The 22,619-nt window shown below is 38.8% G+C and overlaps 1 protein-coding gene across 1 annotated transcript in view; it reads left to right on the top strand.

Moving 5' to 3' along the window:
- The window catches only part of MTTP (microsomal triglyceride transfer protein), a 62,983-nt gene that overhangs the window by 7,559 nt on the left and 32,805 nt on the right, over nt 1–22,619 (top strand). The window contains exons 3-10 of the mRNA XM_062199824.1: nt 1,180–1,323; nt 8,401–8,508; nt 9,479–9,595; nt 10,240–10,379; nt 12,368–12,518; nt 13,601–13,758; nt 18,701–18,869; nt 20,041–20,148. Coding sequence (XP_062055808.1) covers nt 1,180–1,323; nt 8,401–8,508; nt 9,479–9,595; nt 10,240–10,379; nt 12,368–12,518; nt 13,601–13,758; nt 18,701–18,869; nt 20,041–20,148 — 1,095 coding nt within the window. The remainder of the gene's footprint in view (nt 1–1,179; nt 1,324–8,400; nt 8,509–9,478; nt 9,596–10,239; nt 10,380–12,367; nt 12,519–13,600; nt 13,759–18,700; nt 18,870–20,040; nt 20,149–22,619) is intronic.

Raw genomic sequence — 22,619 nt, 5'->3', positions numbered from 1 at the left:
ATTAGATGATCTCTGGGGTCTTTTCCAATTTTATTACACGGTGATTCTACTTTTTCTTTACAAAAACCTAGTGGTAATAGGTTCCTTTAGTAAAGTCAGCCATTCTTCTGCCTGTTAGTGTGAAATAGATTTGCAGAACCAAGTACTTGGAACCAGTAGTTGCTGATATCCTCTGTAGTTGGATGTGATTGCAGTATACTTACCAAGTGATTTTTGTTTCTTTGCATGTCTCTATTAGATGTCACACTTTCCAAATTGTAACAAAATGAACCATTTTTCAATAGAACAGTAAACTACTGTGTGGAAATAATTTTATACATATATATGCATGCATAGTTATATATAACATATTATTAAATATTATTAAATTATTAAATAATAAATTATTAAATATATATGTTATAACTATACATGCATAGTTATATATGTATAAAATTATACATATCCCTGTTAAGTAATTAGTCTCTTCATCTTTATGTTTTATATACAACTGTGGTAGAATGGAGCAAGAGGAGCAAGAGTCATTTCAGACAAGTAATATAGAAAGGGAAGTAATCAGGCAGACAGCAACTGTTCAAAACAAATGAAGAGAAACAATGACACTAAAGAACTATATTCAAGTCACAGTTATTGTAAGCCTCAAATGACAGAATCCTTTAAGTATCCACATTTTTGTCTAGTTCAAAAACATTTTTTATTTGAGAGATGAAGAGATGGAGATAGAGCGAGAGAGAGAGAGAGAGAGTGCCTGTTTGCTGGTTCACTCTCCAAATACCTATAATGGTATGGCTAGGTGTAATGGTATGGCTGGGATGGGCCAGAGCCAGGAGCTGGGAACTTGATCCAGGTCTCCCACGTGGGTGGCAGCAAGCCAGTGGACTCTCAGGGTTTGCATTACCTGGAAGCTGGAGTCAGGAGCTAGAATTGAGCCCAGCCACTTCCATGTGGGATGTCGGTGTCTTAAGCACTAGACTAAATGTCTGCGCCCCCCAAACCTCATTTTTAATACCTTCTCCATTCTCTTAAAGTGAGCAGCAGGGTCCTATGAATCATGGGTTGAAAAATGACAGAAGAAATTAGGGCTGCCTTGTTTATCCCTTTATCATTTCATCCTCTAAGGGATTCTGATGGAGACAGACATGGGAAGTTTTTCTGATAAGTTTCTTTCCATGACTCCAGATAACAGATGTAAACGTGCAAAATGTGAATCCACAAAGAGGAGAGAAGAGCATATTCAAAGGAAAAAGTGCCCCTAAGGTCATAGGAAAGGAAAACTTGGAAGCTCTACAAAGACCTATGCTCCTTCATCTCATCCATGGAAAGGTAAGGGGACTTGGGGGATCCTGCATCATTTTTCTGCAAGTTTACATAGTAGATGTTATTTAAGATGATCATGCTGTCACTACTGTTGTGGAAAATGGAATTATTTCAAGGAGTAATAAACAGATTGAAAATTAAATGTTTAATTTAATGCCTGGAATTCTATATTTTCTAGCCAGTTTATGCTTCCTATTTTTGTGAAAATCTGTGTAGTAAAGTATTGATGAGAGGCATTGTTAAAAGGTGTATTCCTTAAAATATCAGAAAGGATTATAAAGATAATGTAAAATAGCAAATCACCACAGCATAATTTAATAAATTAAGGAAAGAACAATTATGAAAATGAAATGATATAAGTCAACGAATGATATTAACTGTTATGAAGATGTCAATGTGTAAAATTAAAGCTTTTTAAAAGGGATGGCATGTATGCAGTAGAGTTGATTTTTTAGTAAATGTTTATAACGATTATTGTATCATGGCCTCTCCTACAACCCAATACAAATCACCATCTTCAGGAATGCTTTGTCTTCCTTCTCCTTGTCAAAATACTTACCATGTTGCAGTCTTTACTCATAGGCCCTAAGTTTCATAGAGTTCACAACCAGATAGAAATAGCTACGCCTCTTACAACACTCTTTGCACTTTATAGTTCACTCACTCTTATCACTTTCCTTTTGGGCATTTGTGTTCACTCAGATTATGGAATTCAGTAGAGAAATTTCCCGTTCCTTTCTTACTTGCAGTCCCTCCTTCTCACTTCTATGCCTTTCCACTCTTCCCTGTGCCTTGCATTGACTGAAGGAGTATTCCTTGAAGCCTGTCCCAAGATCCTCCCAAGTCCCATGCTCCCTGGGCTTCTTTCTACTTAAGAATTTATCACAATGTATTATAATCATCTCTATTTATCTGCTGTGCATATTCAGAGTCAGTTTCTTGTGGGCAGAAGTTGTGTTTTGATCTCTACATGTTCAGCACCTTGCTCGTGGAGGGAACTCAAAATGTTTGCAAAAAATAAAAAAGTAAGGTTATATGGAACTAAAATAAGTCAGTCTTTGAGAAAGGGTTTCCTAATTGGTCACTTGGAAATTGCTAACATGTACTGAGTACTTACTGTGCACCAGGCACTGACAGAGGTATTGCATGACAACACCAGAGAGCAGGTGCTACTCTTTCATCCTCTTGTGATAGATGAGGAATTGAAATTAAGAAACATTCCCAAGGTCACACAACTGGCAAGTGATGGAGCTGAAATTTGAAACAGGGTCTATGCTCAAATTTTTAATCTTCAACTGTCTTCTGGCTGGGGAGTATTTGGGAAAATGCCCATCTCTTTGGTTGACTTATAGTATTATTCCCTTTATTATTATTTCATTCCTCACAGTATCTGTTAACTGACTTGATTTGCATATGGCTTACCTTTGTTAGCATGATTTTTTTTTGAAGATTTATTTATGTATTTGAAAGTCAGAGTTATACAGAGAGAGGAGAGGCAGAGAGAGAGAGAGAGAGAGAGAGAGAGAGAGGTCTTCCATCCGATGATTCACTCCCCAATTGGCTACAAAGCCTGGAGCTATGCCAATCTGAAGCTAGGAGCCAGGAGCTTCTTCTGGGTCTCCCACGTGGGTGCAGGGACCCAAGGACTTGGGCCATCTTCTTATTGCTTTCCCAGGCCACAGTAGAGAGCTGGATCGAAAGAGGAGCAGACAGGACTAGAACCAGCACCCATGTGGAATACTGGAGCTTCAGGCTAGGGCATTAACCCACTGCACCACAGTTAGCATGAATTACTGTTACTTTCTTCTCTGGGTTTCCAGTGTGGCAAGACATCTGAATTTATAAAATATTAATTGCATTTATAATCTTAATCACAGCCAAACATTTTATAGCCACTAGGGTGGCAGCTGAGTACAAAGTCTTTTGTGACACACACACACACAGTGTCCTCACTGTTCAAAGGCTCAGATAGAACTGCCACATCATTATTTTAGTGACGCTCATGTGCCCATTCTAGAGCAGCTGTGACTTTTGATGGTTTCCTGTAGCCATAGGGCAAAGTACATCACAGTATCTCTCAGTCATACAATAAAGTATGCGTTGGAGAAAATTTGACCCTGGAGACTAAGAAGTCATGTGGAATTATTGTTCAGCCACATCACTGGTGGAAAGTTCATTAAACTATCATTTTGGCTTAGTCTGAGATAAATTATACAAAGGCAGATTAAACTGTGGATGAGCAATGACTTAGACAGCATGTCCTACCCCAGGTTCAAACTAAGCTTTACTTCCTGAAATTTCTGTGATTTCAAGGATGCTCATCAGCATGTATATTTGTCCTCTTCTCTCCCTTTTGTTTGAAGCTCTCATTTGTACATTATAATAGAAATCCATCCAAATGCTTAGATTCATATTCATTGCACATCTTTTTTCCCATGCCCACTCATTTCCTCTACATAAGTGTTTGCAGTTTTGCCTACAAATGTAATTGGAAATCTTATGTTCATCTGGTTAATGATTAACACTGACAAGTTAAAGATGCCTCATGTTATAGCACAGAATCCTTTTTAGCCTGAAATGTTAGTCCAATTAACTGGATAATTAATAGATTTCCATTTTTGGTTTTGGCTGTCTTTACTGATTAAATGAACTAAATGACTGCTGAGTTGGCCTCTTGTCTCATTTCCAGTCATTGATTTGCTCTCTAAGTCTGGTAGTGTGGCTTCTGTATTTATACTGCCCCTCAAAAGAAATGTGACAGCTTGAAAGCTCTCAAGTTTTGCATATACTCATATTTATTTCTTTGTTTTCCAATGTGCCATTGTGCTCTGCTGTGTCTTAGATACATATTGAAGATGAAGTTACTAATCCCTATTTGCTGGGATCCTTTTCATTTATTTTTTTTTCAAAGATTTATTTATTTGAAAGGCAGAGTTACAGACAGGCAGAGGCAGAGGAAGAGAGAGGTCTTCCATCTGCTGGTTTACTCCCCAGATGGCTGCAATGGCTAGAGCTGAGCTGATCTAAAGCCAGGAGCCGGGAGATTCTTCCAAGTCTTCCATGCGGGTGCAGAGGCCCAAGGACTTGAGCCGTCTTCTGTTGCTTTCCCAGGCCATAACAGAGAGCTAGATCAGAAATGGAGCAGCCAGGACTCGAACTGGCACCCATATGGGATGCTAGCACTGCAGGCAGCTGCTTTACCCTCTACACCACAGCACCATTCCCCTTCATTTACTTTTGCTATCTGGATAGTTAATATAGTTTTTCTCTTATCCTTAAAGAATAGATAAACCAAGAGAATGATGCCTTCTGATTCTAAGGGAAAACTGTTCCCCCAAATTTTTTTGTAAAAGTCCCTACAGGGGCTGGCGCTGTGGTGCAGCGGGTTAGAGCACTGGCCTGCAGCACCAGAATCCCATATGGGTGCCAGTTCAAGTCCCAGCTACTCCACTTATGATCCAGCTCTCTGCTATAGCCTGGGAAAATAGTAGAAGATGGCCCAATCCTTGGGCCCCTGCACCCATGTGGGAGACCTGAAAGAAGCTCCTGGCTCCTGGCTTCAGATCAGTTCAACTCTGGCCATTGCAGCCATTTGGGGAGTGAACCAGCAGATGGAAGCCCTCTCTTGGCTCTACCTCTCTCTGTAACTCTGTCTTTCAAATAAACAAAATAAATCTTTTTTTTAAAAAAAAGAGTCCCTACAACTCCATCCCAACAAACCTCCCCAGCTTCCTTCTAGACTTGGTTTCCTTGGGTTAAAAGCTTAGTTTGACGGCCGGCGCCCCGGCTCACTAGGCTAATCCTCTGCCTTGCGGCGCCGGCACACCAGGTTCTAGCCCCGGTCGGGGCACCGATCCTGTCCCGGTTGCCCCCCTTCCAGGCCAGCTCTCTGCTGTGGCCAGGGAGTGCAGTGGAGGATGGCCCAAGTGCTTGGGCCCTGCACCCCATGGGAGACCAGGAGAAGCACCTGGCTCCTGCCATCGGATCAGCACGATGCGCAGGCCGCAGCGCGCCTACCGCGGTGGCCATTGGAGGGTGAACCAACGGCAAAGGAAGACCTTTCTCTCTGTCTCTCTCTCACTGTACACTCTGCCTGTAAAAAAAAAAAAAAAAAAAAAAAAAAGCTTAGTTTGTAACAAGGTTGTGCCTGCTGCTGTTCCCCTGGAAACTCTGGGGACTGTGAATTTTGATAAGAGTCCTGTGCTCTCAGATGTGCAGAACTCATTTCAGTACTGAATGAAGTAATCAGTTTTATGGCCTGAATATAATAAAACTTATTTAGTTCCTGTTGTGAAATAATGAATTTAAGATTATTGCTGCAACAGCCACGTGGATTGAACTGCAAAGTTCTGACTCTTCATTATTTTTTAACAGGCTTGCCACTTAGCAAAGAAGGATACCAATGCTTGGATAACATTGGTCTACATCAAAGAAATGCCTCAGAAGTAGCAGTCATACAAAGCAAAAAGATCTGTCCTCCTTTTTAGTTCTAGGGAAATAACACAAACAAGAAAAAGAATGAAAAACTTTTTTTTTTTTTTGTATGTTTCTCACAGTTCCAATGGTTAGCCTGCCAGGGAACAAAAGGGTACCAATACTACTTAGAGATTTAGAGGTCTAGATCAAAACTTGATCCACAAACATGGATCAATAATAGATTATCATTATGCATAGACCAAAGATGGAATTTAGGTTTCCAAGATTTTAGGTTAAGCTTTACAGTTTAGGCACATTTTGTAGCCTGGGAAGAAAGTGAAGATAACAATGGTAGTGCAGCTATTTTTCCCTCTTATTGGAAATGGAATGCTTTCTTTTTTAATTATTATTTTTAGTTATTTGAAAGAGTTACAGAGAAAGAGAGACACACAGACAGACAAAGAGAGAAAGAGAGATCTTTTGTCCACTATTAGTTCACTCCTTGAGTGGCCACAATAGCCAAAGCTGTACCAAGCTGAAGCCAGGAGCCAGGGGCTTCTCCTGGTCTCCCATGTGGGTGCAGGGGCCCAGGACTTGGGCCATCTTTGGCTGCTTTCCTGGGTGCATTAGCAGAGAGCTGGATTAGACAGGGAATAGCCAGGTCTCCAACCAGTGGTCATATGTGATGCTTGCACTGCAGGTGGTAGCTTAACCAGCTACATCACAGTGCTGGCCACCCCCCCTTTTTAAGATTTTTTTTTTTTTTTATGTATTTGAAAGGCAGACTTAGAGAGAGAGAGAGAGAGATAGGGAGAAACACAGACAGATCTTCCATCCATTGTTTCAATCCCCAAACGGCCACAATGGCCCAGGTTGGGCCAGGCTGAAGCCAGAAGCCAGGAGCTTCTTCCGGACCTCCCATATGGGTGCCAGGGACCAAGCATTTGGGTCATCCTCCACTACTTTCACAAGCATATTAGCAAGGAGCTGGATTGGAAGTGGAGTAGCTGGGAATCCAATCAGTGCCCGCCTGGGATGCCAGCATTGCAGGCAGTAGCTTGATCCACACACATAGTGCTGGCCCCAAATGGAATGTTTTCTAGCATTTGTGAGTCATAGGCCCTAAGCATGTGTCAATTGCCACTGAGTGAGTACTTCTAGCTGCTCCTGAGCTTAAGCAACCCACTTACAAACCTCTGATAGTCATGCCCTCCTGAGATATCATCCCTGCATATATTTGGAAGGGGAATTAAATTGTCATTACTAAAGGAAAGAAGGCCCAATTTACAAAGTGGAACATCAGAAACTCATACTTGGGTCTGAGAAACTGCCCATGATGTGCTTGGGAATATGATACACAGATTTGCAGACACTGAGGTAATTTTTCCAGTTCCTTTTTAACCAGGACAAGCACTACTATTCCAACATTTATAGGAACAAATAATATTCCAACATTTATAGGTTCATCCAGTGTGGTAACTAAAATTGATTGCCAGATAAAGTATCTAATACATCTATCATGGGATTTGATATTTCCTATATAACTAAGTCAGGCAAACTATTCTCTTCTGGTAAAACATGAGTTCTCATGTTGGCTGAGCTATTCAGACTGGTATTAATTGAATTTATTGCATGATTATTGAACTTCCTGCTTTATTTGATAAGTCATGGTTGTTTTTAAGGATAAATAGGAAAAGCATTCAGGATATTTCTGGTAAAAATGCTCAGCCATAATTATCATAGATCTTGGGAATTTTAACAGGGAAGATGTATCTATCTTCTGTTTCTAAATCATGTGATCCATTTGGAGTCAATACGGGGTGAAAAACAACAGGTTGCTTTCCAGAAAATTCACTACATTTTTAGCCTGTTTATTATATAGGGGCTAAATTATCAAAATGGTAAAACACACTATTATCATCTGCATGCCTATAAATACCATGACAAAACAAAATTAGGTCACTTGCTATTGCTGCAAAATCAGTCACACTTATCTCAACCTCTTTTCCCTGCCTTCTAAAGGGAACCTCAATGCAAAGCCTGGGCAGATGATATACCAGTAGAATCTCAACCTTAGATCTTCCAACCTTCTGTATTTGCTTTTACCCAAGGCCAACATGAATGTGCTAAACAGCAAGAAAACATTGCTCTTGTGAATTGTTGACCATGAGCATTATGGTTTTACCTGGGTCTTGTCGCAGTCTACAGAGGCTGCGCCACTCCAGGAGTAGTCAATGTCTTCTAATAACCATTTTTGCTGTTATTTTAAAACTTGGTTAGTGTTGGTTTCAAGCAGGTTACAGTAGAGAACTTGGTGACCATGACCATATTCAAAGACAGTGTTCCTAATTTTTCTTCCTTGGGTCATCTTTGTTTTCACAGAAATCCCAGCTTATTCCAGCATTCTTTCCTTCCCTGGGTAATGTCCATCATGTTCAGAACCTTCATTATTGGCCTCCATAAATTTCATATCCTGATAATCTAGCTTCTTAGAAATTTAAATAGCTTCTTTTCACAAAAAAAGAAGTCACAGCTTTGGAGTAACAGATCTATTTCTCCCAGAATTAATAGGGGTGAGAATCTGACCTTTCCTGCCACTTATTTAAATAGAACTGATAAATGATGCATTTTTGTTTTATTGGTGTTTGTCCTTTTTTTTCCTGTTAGGTCAAAGAGTTCTACTCATATCAAAATGAGCCAGTGGCTATTCAAAATCTGAAAAGAGGATTGGCTAGCCTATTTCAGATGCAATTAAGTTCTGGAACCAGCAATGAGGTATTTACTAATTTTATAAGGGTCAAGTATAGTATTTGTCAATAATTTTGCCATAGGTTTTTTTTTTTTAGGGTTTCTAGTTGTACACATTCAGTAGAAGAGTTACAAGCATGGTATTGCTCAGAAAAGGGGAGAGGGGATTTATTGAACAAGTATCATTTATGCCATTTAGCTGAATGTTTTATTACTTAAATACAGGGTAAAGGGATTAGAATGAATTATACTAAGGGGACTTATAGAATAAGTAAATATTAGATATTCAGAAAGCCACCGAGGTCATTCCATTGGTTCCAAGATATTGCTGTACACCACTATCCCAGGGTGTATCTTAAAAACAAACAGTTAACCTGGATTCACCCGAGATTCTGATTTAGTGGATTGGGAAAGACGTAAGCATCTGTATTTTAGCAGTCTTTTTGGATGTATTGCCAGTGTCTAGAAATACCACTCTATTCCCCTGATTTTACTTCTGATTCACTCCCCAAATTGCCATAACAGTCAGGACTGGGCCAGGCCGAAGCCAGGAGCCAGGAGTTTCATCAGGGTCTCCCACGTGGGTACAGAGGAGCAAGAACTTGGGCCATTTTCAGCTGCTTTCCCAGGTGCATTAGCAGGGAGCTGGATTGGAAGTGAAGCAGCCAAGTTGCAAACCAGAACCTGTGCACACATGGGAGGCCAGTGCTTTAGGTGGCAGCTTTACCTGCTCTGCCATAGCACTGGCCTCTCCTATTGGACATTGAGAGAAGTTATTCCTGGGACAATGAAAAGGTGCTAGTAAGAGTCGTTTAAAGAAGATGGAAAAGAGTCAACACTCTGTAGGAAACTTTGAGTACTTCCTGTCTTTTTTATCTTGTCATCCTATTAAAAAATTCCCCAGTGACACATTACTTCAAATTGTAAAGCACTTCCCGTTGGAATTCATATGGTTCATACAGGATCCCAAGCGCTATGTTCTTGCTTTTCTTTTTAGGTAGATATCTCTGGGAACTGTAAAGTGACTTACCAGGCTAGTCAAGACAGTGTGATCAAAATTAAGGCTTTGGATTCATGTAAAATAGCAAGATCTGGATTTTCAACTCCCAATCAGGTATGATCAATATCACTTTCTTTGACATATTCAAATTATTTCTTCTTGTGGAGATTAACTTAAAATAATAGAAAAACAAATGATATAATTGGGAGACTTTTATAATATTTAATTTGGGTTATGGTTTCAATATATATATTTATATATTTTTCAAAGATTTATTTATTTATTTGAAAGGTAGTTACAGAGAGGCAGAGAGAGAGACAGAAAGGTCTTCCATCTGCTGGTTAACTCCCCAAATGGCCACAAAAACCTGAGCTGGGCTGATCCAGAGCCAGGAGCCAGGAGCTTCTTCGGATCTCCCATGTGGGTGCAGGGTCCCAAGCACTTGGGCCATCTTCTACTGCTTTCCCAGGCCATAGCAGAGAGCTGGATTGGAAGAGGAGCAGCCGGGGACTTGAACCAGCACCCATGTGGGATGCCAGCACTGCAGGTGGCAGCTTTACCCTCTATGCCATAGCACTGGTCCCAACATATATATGTATTTAATGAATAGACTTATTTAAGTAGGTTGTAGATGTGGGTAATGGGGGAAGGGTGAAAGATGAACTCTTTTGAAGATTACAAAATGGTTTTATATTTGCTTTGGTTTGAAGATGAAAATGGTGATTCCTTGTTACAAAAAGAGACATTTCTTTATTTAGGTGTTGGGTGTCAGTTCGAAAGCCACATCTGTCACTACGTATAAGATAGAAGACAGCTTCGTTACAGCTGTGCTTGCAGAAGAGACACATGCTTTTCGACTGAATTTCCTACAAACAATTACAGGGAAAATAGTGTCAAAGTAAGATAATGCTGACATTTTTATTTTCTTTATTATTCTTTGACATATTATTGTACTTTGTAAATAGGTGTATGTATATGTGTGTGTAGTGCTATCTCACTTTGTTAGCTCCTTGAAAACAGTAATTAATATCTTGTTCACTTTTACTTTTATCTACAGTAGTATATCATATATATATATATATATATATACTGTTTTTAAAATAGCATTTCATTAAAAATGAATTATTCATTGAATAGAATTTAAATTTTAAAAAGACAAACTACTTGATCCATTCACATTCATTTTCTAATTTCACTTTCAAATACTTTCAACATTAAGGCTAAAATGTGGTGGCATTCATATTTTCTCTCCTTGAGAGTTTTAAAAAATTACTGTTAAAATCATAAAAGTAGAAAGGAGATGTGACAGAATTTGTGATAAGATTTATAACATTTTAGTATTAAAGCCTGTTTTATCTATTTGAGAACTTTTTTTTTCTGGTCAAAATATTTCTATCTGGATTATCTGGAATTTCAAATATAAGAGTTTGTGTTATTTTCAGGTTTTTATTTGTAAAAGAATAGTTTTTTTAATTATATGCACTATACCTCAGAAATTCCCTCTGGGGGGAGGTATCTGCTGTAGTAATTAAGCTGTTTCTTGAGCTACCTGTATTCCATAGCAGAGGGCCTGGGTTCCAGTCCTGGCTCTGCTCCTGATTCCAATTTCCTGCTGATGCACACTCTGGGGGGCAGCAGTGATGGCTCAAGTACACAGGTGCCTGCCACCCATAGGGGAGGCCCAGATTGAGTTCTTGTCTGCTAGCTTCAGTCTGGCCCAGGCTTGGCTGTTGCAGGCATTTGGGGAGTGAACTAATAGATGGGAGATCTCTCACTCTCGCTCTCTCTCCCTCTGTCTCTGCCTTTCAAATAAATAAATAATTTTAAAATTTCTTGGAAACAGTCGTAATGCAAAATCTTGGGAGAAGTGCCTCAAACTACAAACACTTTAAAAAATTGTGTGGAAGCCGTATCTGAAGCAACATTTTGCATCCTAACTTCATATTATATCTATATTGTTTTCATATAAAATAAATTTAAATCACTTTTCAAGTCTATCAGATTTCCATTTCTATATAACAAAGCAACCCAAACTTATCAGTATTTAAAAAAAGCAAAAATCATTGTATTATTCTCTCTTGCAATTGGGAGCTTGGCTCTGCAGCTGCAGGCCTCATTGGCTGGAGCTGCAGTTGTCTTGATGTTGCTCCCTCATATCTGGTGCATGAACTGAGAAGACTCAAACAGCTGAGGCTCCTCATGTAACTCTGTATCTCCATGAGTCCCTCAGCATGACAGTTTCAAGTGGCCGCACTTCTTCCATGGCAGCTCAATGTCCCAAAGGCATGTATACGGATAGCATGCCACATGAAGAATGAATTCCTTTTATAAAATAGCTCTAGAAGCCACAGAGTATCACTCCCCACTGTCCTCTGTTAGCTGGGACAATCAGGGTCCTACCCAGGTTCAAGGAGAGGGATAGAGAACCTACTTTTGATGGCAGAGATACGGGGATTGGAAGAGCATGTCAGACAAAAATATTGTTAATATCACTTTTGGAAGATAAGCTTTCCTAATTATCTTGCCTAATAAGTGACATGCAAGGGACTGAAAAATCACTTTTAGGAAGTTAGGCTAAATTCAAAAGAACTGACATCACATACCATGTTCAGCTTCCAGGCAAAACTTCTCTCCTGTATTCTCTTATTCTCCCTTTATTCTCTCTACGAGAATACAAACTTAAATTTCAAATCTTTGAATGAAATTTCTGCTCCCAGAAAACTTTGGTGATTATCTTGGGGTTTCAGTTACCTCTGCAGATATTTGGGTTTGAAAGACAAGGCTATATCCAACTGGAATAATCTTATTGCCAAAATAATAGCGATTAGTATCCTTTTCACTCAAAAGAATGTTTGTAATGTGCTATGTTTCTTTGGTGTTATGCAGGCAGAAATTAGAGCTGAAGACCACTGAAGCAGGCCCAAGACTGAGGCCTGGCAAGAAGGTTGAGGCTGTAATTAAAGCTGTTGATTCGAAGTATACAGCCATTCCCATTGTGGGTCAGGTCTTCCAGAGCGAGTGTAAAGGATGCCTTTCTGTAAGTTTGAACAAATGTGGGATTAATCATGGCTTAAACTCTGTTTGCCTTTTATTCTCAATAGCAGGATCAATGAATTCTATGAAGAGTTTCTAAAGAACTACCAGTCACCACTGAGTTATGATGACAGTAGTCAAGCAATATGTACCTGAATGATGTGTTAACACAACACTTACTGGAAAAAAAAAAGTTATGATTTAAGGGCAGCCTTCTAAAAGTTATGCCTAGGATTCAAGGGAGGAAAAGAGCCTAATGAATTTGGGGAAGTGCAGAGTCAAGAAAATGGATCTGATTCTTGAAAGTTCTGTCACTTGATCGTATTTGTTTCAGGGGTAATATGTTGCATTCTCAGTGTTCTGAGTATTGATGTGAAGACGAAGTTCTTTAGCTTCTTCCAGAGCCAAAAGATGTCATTAATTACAACTATAATTATTTACTACTTTTAAAACTACAATTGACTAATAGTAGTGTAGATGTAGGAATTCCTTTTATCTAAATGCCATTCTACTTCATAGAAGCAATGAACAATTCAGACCTCAGGAATAGAAAAACATTGAATTTCATACAAACAAAGTAAGAGGTAGAAGAAGGAGCTCAAACTACTGCACAGATTGATTTTCAGTGCAGTGCAGTTAAATTACAAAGCTGATTCAATTCTGTGGCAGTTCTGATTTTTTTCTCCTCTGAAATATCCTGCTGTTAATTAAAATTCTGCACACTTTTCACTATGGTTAGTCAAATCTTGTCCTCAGATGTCAGCCTTTCAGTGTAGCCATGGGATGATCTGCATTCCCAGAAACCAATTAATCATTGCCTGTGTCCCTTCAAGCTAAACAATAATGGAGTAAAGCAGTCCTCCTACAGATGACTTGTGCGTAGGGTCGACAGGGTTCTATATTTGCCACTGAGAGTCATGGGGGTGTGATGTGGGCAGGGAGTGATCCTGTATATTGAGGTAAGATACAGAAGTTTCTTTTGCTTATCACATGCAAGGAAAATTTTCCTTTTGGGGAGAACACCCTTTATGAATGTAGGTGTGCAGAATGATGACTGGAGTTTGAGCCTGCAGCCGTGTTTTGCAGCTCTCAGAGCACTGGCAGTCCATCAGGAGCCACCTGCAGCCCGACAGCCTCTCCAAAGCCGAGTCTGTCAGTCACTTCCTGGCCTTCATTCAGCACCTCAGGACTGCGAAGAAAGAAGAGATCCTCCAAATCCTAAAGGCCGAAAAGAAGGAAGTATTGTAAGTTTCTCGAACTGTGTGGGATTGTCTTTCAGTAAAACAGGTTTGGGTTGTTAGAAGCAAGAAAGACCCCCCTTTGAAACCAACTGCCCCACTTCCAGTTCATCTATATGTTGTTCTGCATTTTCATCAAGCGGTTATGCCACATGCAACGGCTTAATGGTCCCTTTACCAAATGTGCGGTAACAAGGTTCAACAGTGACTCACAATGAACATCCGTTTTGTGGATGGCATCCAGGGAGGCGAGGCCAGAGCTTCATTGTGCCACCATGATGTGTGTGCTAACTCACTGTTTTTGAAATTGTGATCCCAACCTATTCATTTACACTTGAAAAGATTTCAGAGTTGATTAAAGCAACAAACAGTTTTGACTTCTTCAATTGAATAATGTGACTTCATTAATGATTGAACTGAAGAAATGTTTACATAGACATTTGAGAATGGAGGTAACTAGTCTAAAGAATCTGGAAAAAAGGAATGGATACATTATCTCATATTTGATGTAACTCCGATTCATTATCATGTGTAATGAAGAAACTTGATTCAGTTCTCAAATTCACTTTGTAAATACAGTGCTTTTGGTCTATAATACAGAATTTGTTTGTAAATACACAGTTAGTACCAATTAAAAGCTTTCCTGAATCCAATGAGGGAAACTATCCATGATATACTCACAAGTGGAAACTAGCCAAGAGGCACACACAGGAGCAGCAGCAGTCACTGAGTTTAAAGGACTCAGTTCCCCTAGAAGCGGAGAATGTAGTTTTTTTTCTCTGAAAAGTCTATTTATTCTTGATTGTATTTCATATTAACTGGACTTAAGGCATTAAAATATTGGTAGAATTCCACATGTGTAACCACAAATTGATTGCTGTCTTCAAAAAAATATTTAAGGCCGGCGCCGTGGCTTAACAGGCTAATCCTCCGCCTTGCGGCGCCGGCACACCGGGTTCTAGTCCCGGTCGGGGCACCGATCCTGTCCCGGTTGCCCCTCTTCCAGGCCAGCTCTCTGCTGTGGCCAGGGAGTGCAGTGGAGGATGGCCCAAGTGCTTGGGCCCTGCACCTGCATGGAGACCAGGATAAGCACCTGGCTCCTGCCATCAGAACAGCGCGCTGCGCCGGCCGCAGCGTGCCCACCGCGGATGCCATTGGAGGGTGAACCAACGGCAAAAGGAAGACCTTTCTCTCTGTCTCCCTCTACTGTCCACTCTGCCTGTCAAAAATTATAAAAATAAATAAATAAATAAATAAATACATATTTAAACCAAAAGTTGAAAGATATGCAAAAATCATGAACATGGGGCCTCTGTTTTAATCACAGAGCTTTCAAATATATTGATAAAGGGACTTGTCTTAATATCAAAGCCAAAAATGCTGAAAAGAAAAATGCAAAAATTAGATATTAATTTAAAATAGAGATTACAGTAAACTGTAGCCTTATCTGGATTCCTAAAAGTCTTAAAGATGACAATAATTTATGCAACCATTACAGTGTATATTTTAAATAAGACTGTTTATACAATATATTTGGCATTCAAATAGTTTGTGAATAAATAGAGCAATGTTTATTTTGTGTAAAACATTTGAAAGGTTTTTTATAAAATGCATTTGAAGATCCCTTGTATTGTACTATATCATATGTAGTATAGTATAATAGAAAGGAGTCTAGAATGAATTAAAATAAAAAGGTATAGTCCTAAATTATGACCTTCAATATCTAACAATATATAATACTTAAGCAACTTGTTTTTATTTAGCCTTTCTAAGAATCACTTTGAACATATTTACAATAGGGCTACCAATTCCTTTTGTTTATTGTAGGATAATGAAAGGCATGGTAGTGGAACATAGCATTTCCCAAAGTGTCTGTATTGTGTATTCTGTAATTCACAGGATATTAACAGGTACACCAAGAGGAAAAGATGCTGTGAGCAACTGAGTTTGGAAAATACTGGGTCAAACCAATTCAAATATTTTCTTTGTTGCAGGAATTTTTAGTGTCCTTAATCTAATAATATTCTTTAAAAATTTCTCAAATATTTTCTTAATTTACATGACCTTGAAAATACCTTGTCATTTTTTTTTTTTACAAAAAAGATTTACTTATTTATTTGTAAAGAAGAATGACAGAGAGAGAGAGAGAGAGAGATCTTTCATTTTCATCTGCTGGTTCAGTGCCCAAATGACCACAACAGCCAAGGCTAAGCCACGTCTATGCCAGGAGCCTAGAACTCCAAGTCTCCTACATGAGTGGCAAGGGCCCAAGGGCCTTCCTTGGCTTCCTTCCTGGGTGCATTAGGAGAAAATCCCTTTTCTTAAAGCATTTCGTTGGACAGGTGTTTCATGGAAAACAGCAGTGTAATTAAAAGACCATAGACACCAGAGTCAGAAACACTTAATTCTAATCCCAGCTACACCATTTACTCACTATATGATCCTGAACAAATGATTCATTATTATTTCTGAGTCTATTTCTTTGTATGTAAGGGAAAATAATAATGTTAAACTAACAAAAATGGGGCTGGCGCATTAGTTTAATCCTCCGCCTGTGGCATCGGCATCCCTTATGGGCGCTGGGTTCTAGTCCCGGTTGCTCCTCTTCCAGTCCAGCTCTCTGCTGTGGCCTGGGATAGCAGTAGAAGATGGCTCAAGTCCTTGGACCTCTGCACCCACATGGGAGATCAGGAAGAAACTCCTGGCTCCTGGCTTTGGATCGGCGTAGCTGCGGCTGTTGCGGCCATTTGGAAAGTGAACCAACAGAAGCAAGACCTTTCTCTCTGTGTCTCTCTCACTGTCTGTAAACTCTACATGTCATAAAAATTTAAAAAATAAATAAATAAACTAACAAAAATGTTCACTTGATTAAATCAGGTAATAGTATTATTAATGGTTATATTTATTAATCACTATATGTCAAGCACTGTTTTAAGTGTTTTATATAGGTTTTGTAATCTAATCCTTCCAATAATCCTGAGATAAATAATATTTTAGCTCCATTTACATAAGAAGAAATGAGGGAGATTGCACACCTAAGATTTCTATGTGTTGTACAAAAGATAATAAATATTATGGCTCTCTGTCCCTGCTTCATTCACTAGAATTTCATTAGGATCAGAATGATATTGTACAAAATATAATTTTTTAAAAGCATGTAGTACAGAGGCCCAGGCTATGGCACAGCAGGTTAAGCTACCACCGGTGACACCAGCACCCATATCAAGTCCCAGCTGCTCTGCTTTTTATCCAAGTCCCTGGTTACGCACATGGAAAAGCAGCCCCTGCCATAAATATGTGAGACCCACATAGAGTTTCAGGCTTCTGGCTTTGCCCTGGCCCTGGCCCAGCCCTGGCCATTGCAGCCATTTGGGGAAGTGAACCAGCAAATAGAAAATCTCACTCCATTTTTCCCTCTCTCTCTGTCACTCTGCCTTCAAAACAAATAAATATGTACAATTATTGTGTACCAATAGAGCAAATAATCTAATTTTAAAAAGAAAAAATAGTATAGGGTAATGTTAAAAATAGTATAGGGTGCTTTGCTAGTGTGTTTACATGGATGTGGTATCTATTCATAAACATATGTTCATTAGTGTGACAACTAGTGTCAGAAGTTTTATCATCATAGACTACACCAAGCAAAGATTTTTGAGAACTGGAATCTGTACCCAGAATTTTTCTGTAGGAATTCCATTCTGCTTACATGTATCCATTCTTGATGAACACAGACCCTTACCATGGGCTTTTCAATTTTCTTTTTTTTACTTTGGTTTTAAGAGTGATTTATTTATTTGAAAGGCAGAGTTACAGAGAGAGAGAGCGAGCGAGAGAGATCTTCCAACTGCTGATTCATTTCCCAAATGGCTGCAGTGGCTGGAACTGGGCCTGTCTGAAGCCAGGAGCCAAGTGCTTTCTCTGGGTATCCTGTGCGGGATCAGGGGCCCAAGGATTTGGGCCATGTTCCATTGCTTTCCAGGTACATCAGCAAGGAGCTGGATCAGAAGTGGAACAGCCAGGTAGCAAATCAGCACCCATATAGGATGCTAGCATTGCAGTTGGCAGCTTAACCAGCTAAGCCACAATGATGGCCTTGATCTTTTTAAAATTTTTTTTAAAGAGGGGGAAAATAACTTCTTCCTTGAGTATAAGTTAAAATAAAAAGAATTTCCCAAATTTACATCACATAATAGTACTGTTGTTAAATTAAGCATTTCAGAAACCTATGTTTTTGCAAAGTTATGTAGAGAAAGAGAATCAACATTTGGGATCATAGCTCTTATGTATTACTCATACAAAAAAGAATTTTTACTTTATTTATAATTTTATTTATATGGCTTTATTGACAAATATCCAAGTTATATTTGGCTCAGGTTAATACTGTGAAGTTAGTTATATATTCTGACATACCTTGTTTAAATGTGAGATAGATGTCCATATAATTGGGGGTTCTTTGGAGAAAATCTTATTTATTTTGTTTGTTCACATAAAAAGATCACTTCTTAGGAAACTGAAACCAATGTAGAGTATGTGGATGTCAGATTTTTATAATTCCTTGAGCATTTTAGATGTTGATACCCATGACTATGCCTTCCTTTTTTTTTTTTTTTTTTAGATATATTTTATTCATTTGAAAGAGTTACAGAGAGAGGTAGAGAATGAGTGAAGTCTTCCATCTGCTGGTTCACTCCCTAAATGGCCACAATGGTTGGAGCTGAGCTGATCCAAAACCAGGAGCCAGAAGCTTTTTCTGGGCCTCCCACATGTGTACAGGGGCACAAGCACTTGGGCCATCCTCCACTGCTTTCCTAAGCACATTAGCAGGTTGCTGGATTGGAAGTGGAGCATCCAGACTCGAACCAGCACCCATATGGGATACCAGCATGTATGCCAGGGCTTTAACCCACTGTGCTACAGTGCTGGCTCCATAACTATACCTTCTTTACAGACCTCAGCTGGTAGATGCTGTGACCTCTGCCCAGACCCCAGACTCATTGGACGCCATTTTGGACTTTCTGGATTTCAAAAGTGACAGCAGCATTATCCTCCAGGAGAGGTTTCTTTATGCCTGTGGATTTGCCTCCCATCCCAATGAAGAACTCCTGAGAACCCTCATTGTAAGTCCAGGGACAGATGGAAAATAAATGCTCTCAGCTAACAAAATTCTTCAGATTGTAAGCAGTTGTTAAAACCTACTCACATCCGCATGAAAACAACAAATGAGAACCTTCTGGATATTTATATTAAAACCCTATTGTACTAATTTCTATCCATTAGTCATTAATTGTACTGTAAATTATTTCACTTATTGTCTGCAATTCTTAGTTGATGCAATTAAATAGCATAAACTATATGAAAAATTTTAGATAGTATTCATTGGACATATCATGTGATTCAGGACAAAATTTCAAATAGAAGTGTGGATTATGCTTCAATAATTAATTTTAAAAGATTTATCTTGAATTTTAAAATCTTTTATTATTTTTTATTTTTTGACAGGCAGAGTTAGACAGTGAGAGTGAGAGAGAGAGAGAAAGGTCTTCCTTCCATTGGTTCACTCCCCAAATGGCCGCTACGCCGATCCGAAGCCAGGAGCCAGGTGCTTCCTCCTGGTCTCCCATGTGGGTGCAGGGCCCAAGCATCTTGGGCCATCCTCCACTGCCTCCCCGGGCCACAGCAGAGAGCTGGACTGGAAGAGAAGCAACCGGGACAGAATCTGGCACCCCAATGGGGACTAGAACCCGGGGTGCCGGTGCCGCAGGCAGAGGATTAGCCTAGTGAGCCACAATGCTGGCCAAATCTTTGTGTTTTTATTACACATATATTAAAGAGATACAATTCTTCCAATATTAAAGCATTTATATTGGAAATAAAAACTGGACTTCTGTTGGGTTCATTATTGTTTTTAAAAGTATACTTACCCACTTATGATCTAGGAGAAAATGGGCTTGTTTGAGAATTAGATAAAAGCAATGAAGTCATTTTTTCACCCATAAATGAAAATTTACGAACTTTATTTTGGCTCACTGGCTCAATGAATTTAATCTGTTAACCGTTAGGGAGTTTAAGGAACCAGGCTGAGACTGTCTATGAAGGTGTCATTCTATTAACTTCATTAAAAGCTGGATTGTAAATTTACAGGTGTCTCAAAAGCAAAATTCTGAGTTTACAATCTAATAACATAAAAACATTTTCCTCTGGTATGGTATACTTACTCCTTAACTAAAAGTGTCCCTTGGAAATTTTTTTAATGTTATTGTAATCTGTTTTATCCTGTTTGCCTAATAGAGGACGTTCAAAGGTTCCTTTGGGAGCAATGACATCAGAGAAACTGTTATGATCATCATTGGAGCCCTCGTCAGGAAACTGTGTCAGAATGAAGGCTGCAAACTCCAAGTAAGTACAAATCCAGTCTCGTGTACTCCACTGTTGCAGATCATCCTGTTTAATACTTACCCTGCTGCCCTCTATTGGCTTGCCTAATCCCCTTACTCTACTTTCCTATTTGCATAGCAATTATTGCTAACATAATTCACAAATTGGTTGTTCATGATTTCTTTCTGTCTCCCACTAGAGTAAAAGCTCCATGCAGAAATGGATCTTTGTTTTGTTGAACACTAACTGCTTAAAATAGATAATGTTCAATACATACTTGATAAAGAGTGAATAGTCTATTAAACTCCCTACCAATTTATTGAGTGCCTATGACATATTCAGTTTTTTTGTTTTATTTTTCACTTCAAATAATAATTACATATATTTATAAGGTACACTGTGAAGTTTTGATATATGTATATACTGTGCAATGAGTAAATCAAGCTAATTAACATATCTACCACCTCAAATACTTAGTGTTTCTTGTGGTGACACTTTATCATCTGCTCTTTTATATATTTTTAAACATACAATACATTATTACTAACTATAGTCACCATGTTATATAATAGATCATCAGAATCTATTTCTGTTAACTGAAACTTTGTACCCATTGACTGTCTCCCCTTTCCCTGTGTCCCCTCCCACCCCCAATTCTATCCAAACCTATGGTAACTGCTGTTCTGCTACAACTGCTATACTTCTGTGAGTTCAACTTTTTAAGATTCCATATGTGAGATTGTGCAGTATTTGTCATTCTATGCCTGACTTATTTTACTTAGCATAACATCTTCTAGGTTTATCCATGTTATCACAAGTGACAAAATGTCCTTCTTTCCAAAGATTAAATGGTATTCCACTGTATATATATGTCACATTTTAAAAATCTTGGCTTGGCTCTTGTGAATAATATTACAATTACATGGGAGTGCAGATATCTGTTTGACAATGTGATTTCATTTCTTTTTGGTATACAAGCATATCCAGAAGTGAGATTGCTAGACTGCATGTCAGTTCTGTTTTTACTGTTCTGAGGAGCCTCCATATTTCTTTCTGAAATGGCTATACTAATTTATAATGCCAACAACAGCGCACCAGAGTTCTCTTCCTTCCACATCCTCACCCATCATTGTTATCTTTTATCTTTTTGAGTAGACTAACAAGTGTAATTTGCATTTCTCTAATGATTAAAGGTGTAGAGATTTTTTTCAAATATTTGTTTGTCATTTGTGTGTTTTCTTTTAGAAATGTCTGTTCAGGTCCTTTGCCCATTTTTAAATTGGATTATTTTGGATTTTTTTTTGTTTTGGTTATTTGAGTTGTTTATATTTTGGACATTGGCCCCTTATCCTATGTCTGATTGGCAAATATTCTCTCTCAGGTTGTGGGTTGTCTCTTCACTCAATTATTTCCTTTGCCATGAAGATTTTAGTTTCATGCAATCCCATTTGTCTTATCCTTTGCTTTCATTGCCTATGTTTTTGGAGTCATATCCAAGAAATGTCTGCCCATACCAATGGCATAGAGCTTTCCCCTTTGTTTTCTTCTGGTAGTTTTATAGTTTCAGGTCTGATATTTAATATTTAATACACTTTGAATTGGTTCTTCCATAAGGGTAGATAAAGGTTCATTTTTATCCTTCTTCTTGTGGATATCCAGTTTTCCCATCACCACTTATTGAAGAGTCTGCCTTTCCCTCATTGTGGCCTAGGCACATTTGTGCAAAATTAAATGATCATAAGTGTACAGGTCTATTTCTGGGCTCTGTATCTTATTCTATTGGTCAATGTATCTATTTTATGCCAGTACCATACTGCTTTGATTACTATGGCTTTGTAGTACAGGAGCACTTCCAAAATGTCATGAAAAATTGAATTAAAAGGTAAATTTATTTTGATGGTTAAAGATAAAAGCTTATTAATTTGAAGGTAAGGAATTCTGCTGATTTTTGTAAACTGATTTTGTATTCTACAACTGTGCTGAATGTGTTTATCAGCTCTAACAATTGTTTGATTGTGTCTTTAGGGTATTCTGCATATAAGATCAAGTTGTCAGAAAGCAGAGAGACAATTTTACTTGTTCCTTTTATTTTTTATTTTTTTAAGATTTATGTATTTAAGGCAGAGGCACAGAGAGAGAGAGGTCTTCCATCTGCTGGTTCACTCCCCTGATGGCCACAGTGGCCAGAGCTGTACCGATCTGAAGCCAGGAGCTTCTTCTGGGACCACCATGCAGGTACAGGGGCCCAAGGACTTGGGCCATCTAGTACTTCTTTCCCAGACCATAACAGAAGGCTGGATAGGAAGTGGAACAGCCGGGACTAGAACCAGCTCCCTTATGGGGCTGGCACTATGCCACAGCGCCAGCCCCTCCTTTTCTATTTGGTTGCCTTTTTTGTACCTCATTCTCTGTATAGGACTTCTAGTATCATGTTGAGCAGAAGTGGTGAGAGTGGGCATCCTTATATTTTTCCCGATTTTATAGTGAAAGCT

Source organism: Lepus europaeus, chromosome 8, assembly GCF_033115175.1.
Source record: "Lepus europaeus isolate LE1 chromosome 8, mLepTim1.pri, whole genome shotgun sequence".
NCBI classification, from domain to species: Eukaryota; Metazoa; Chordata; class Mammalia; order Lagomorpha; family Leporidae; genus Lepus; species Lepus europaeus.
The sequence above is the reverse complement of the archived record's forward strand: the minus strand, read 5'-3'. Positions and strand labels throughout refer to the sequence as shown.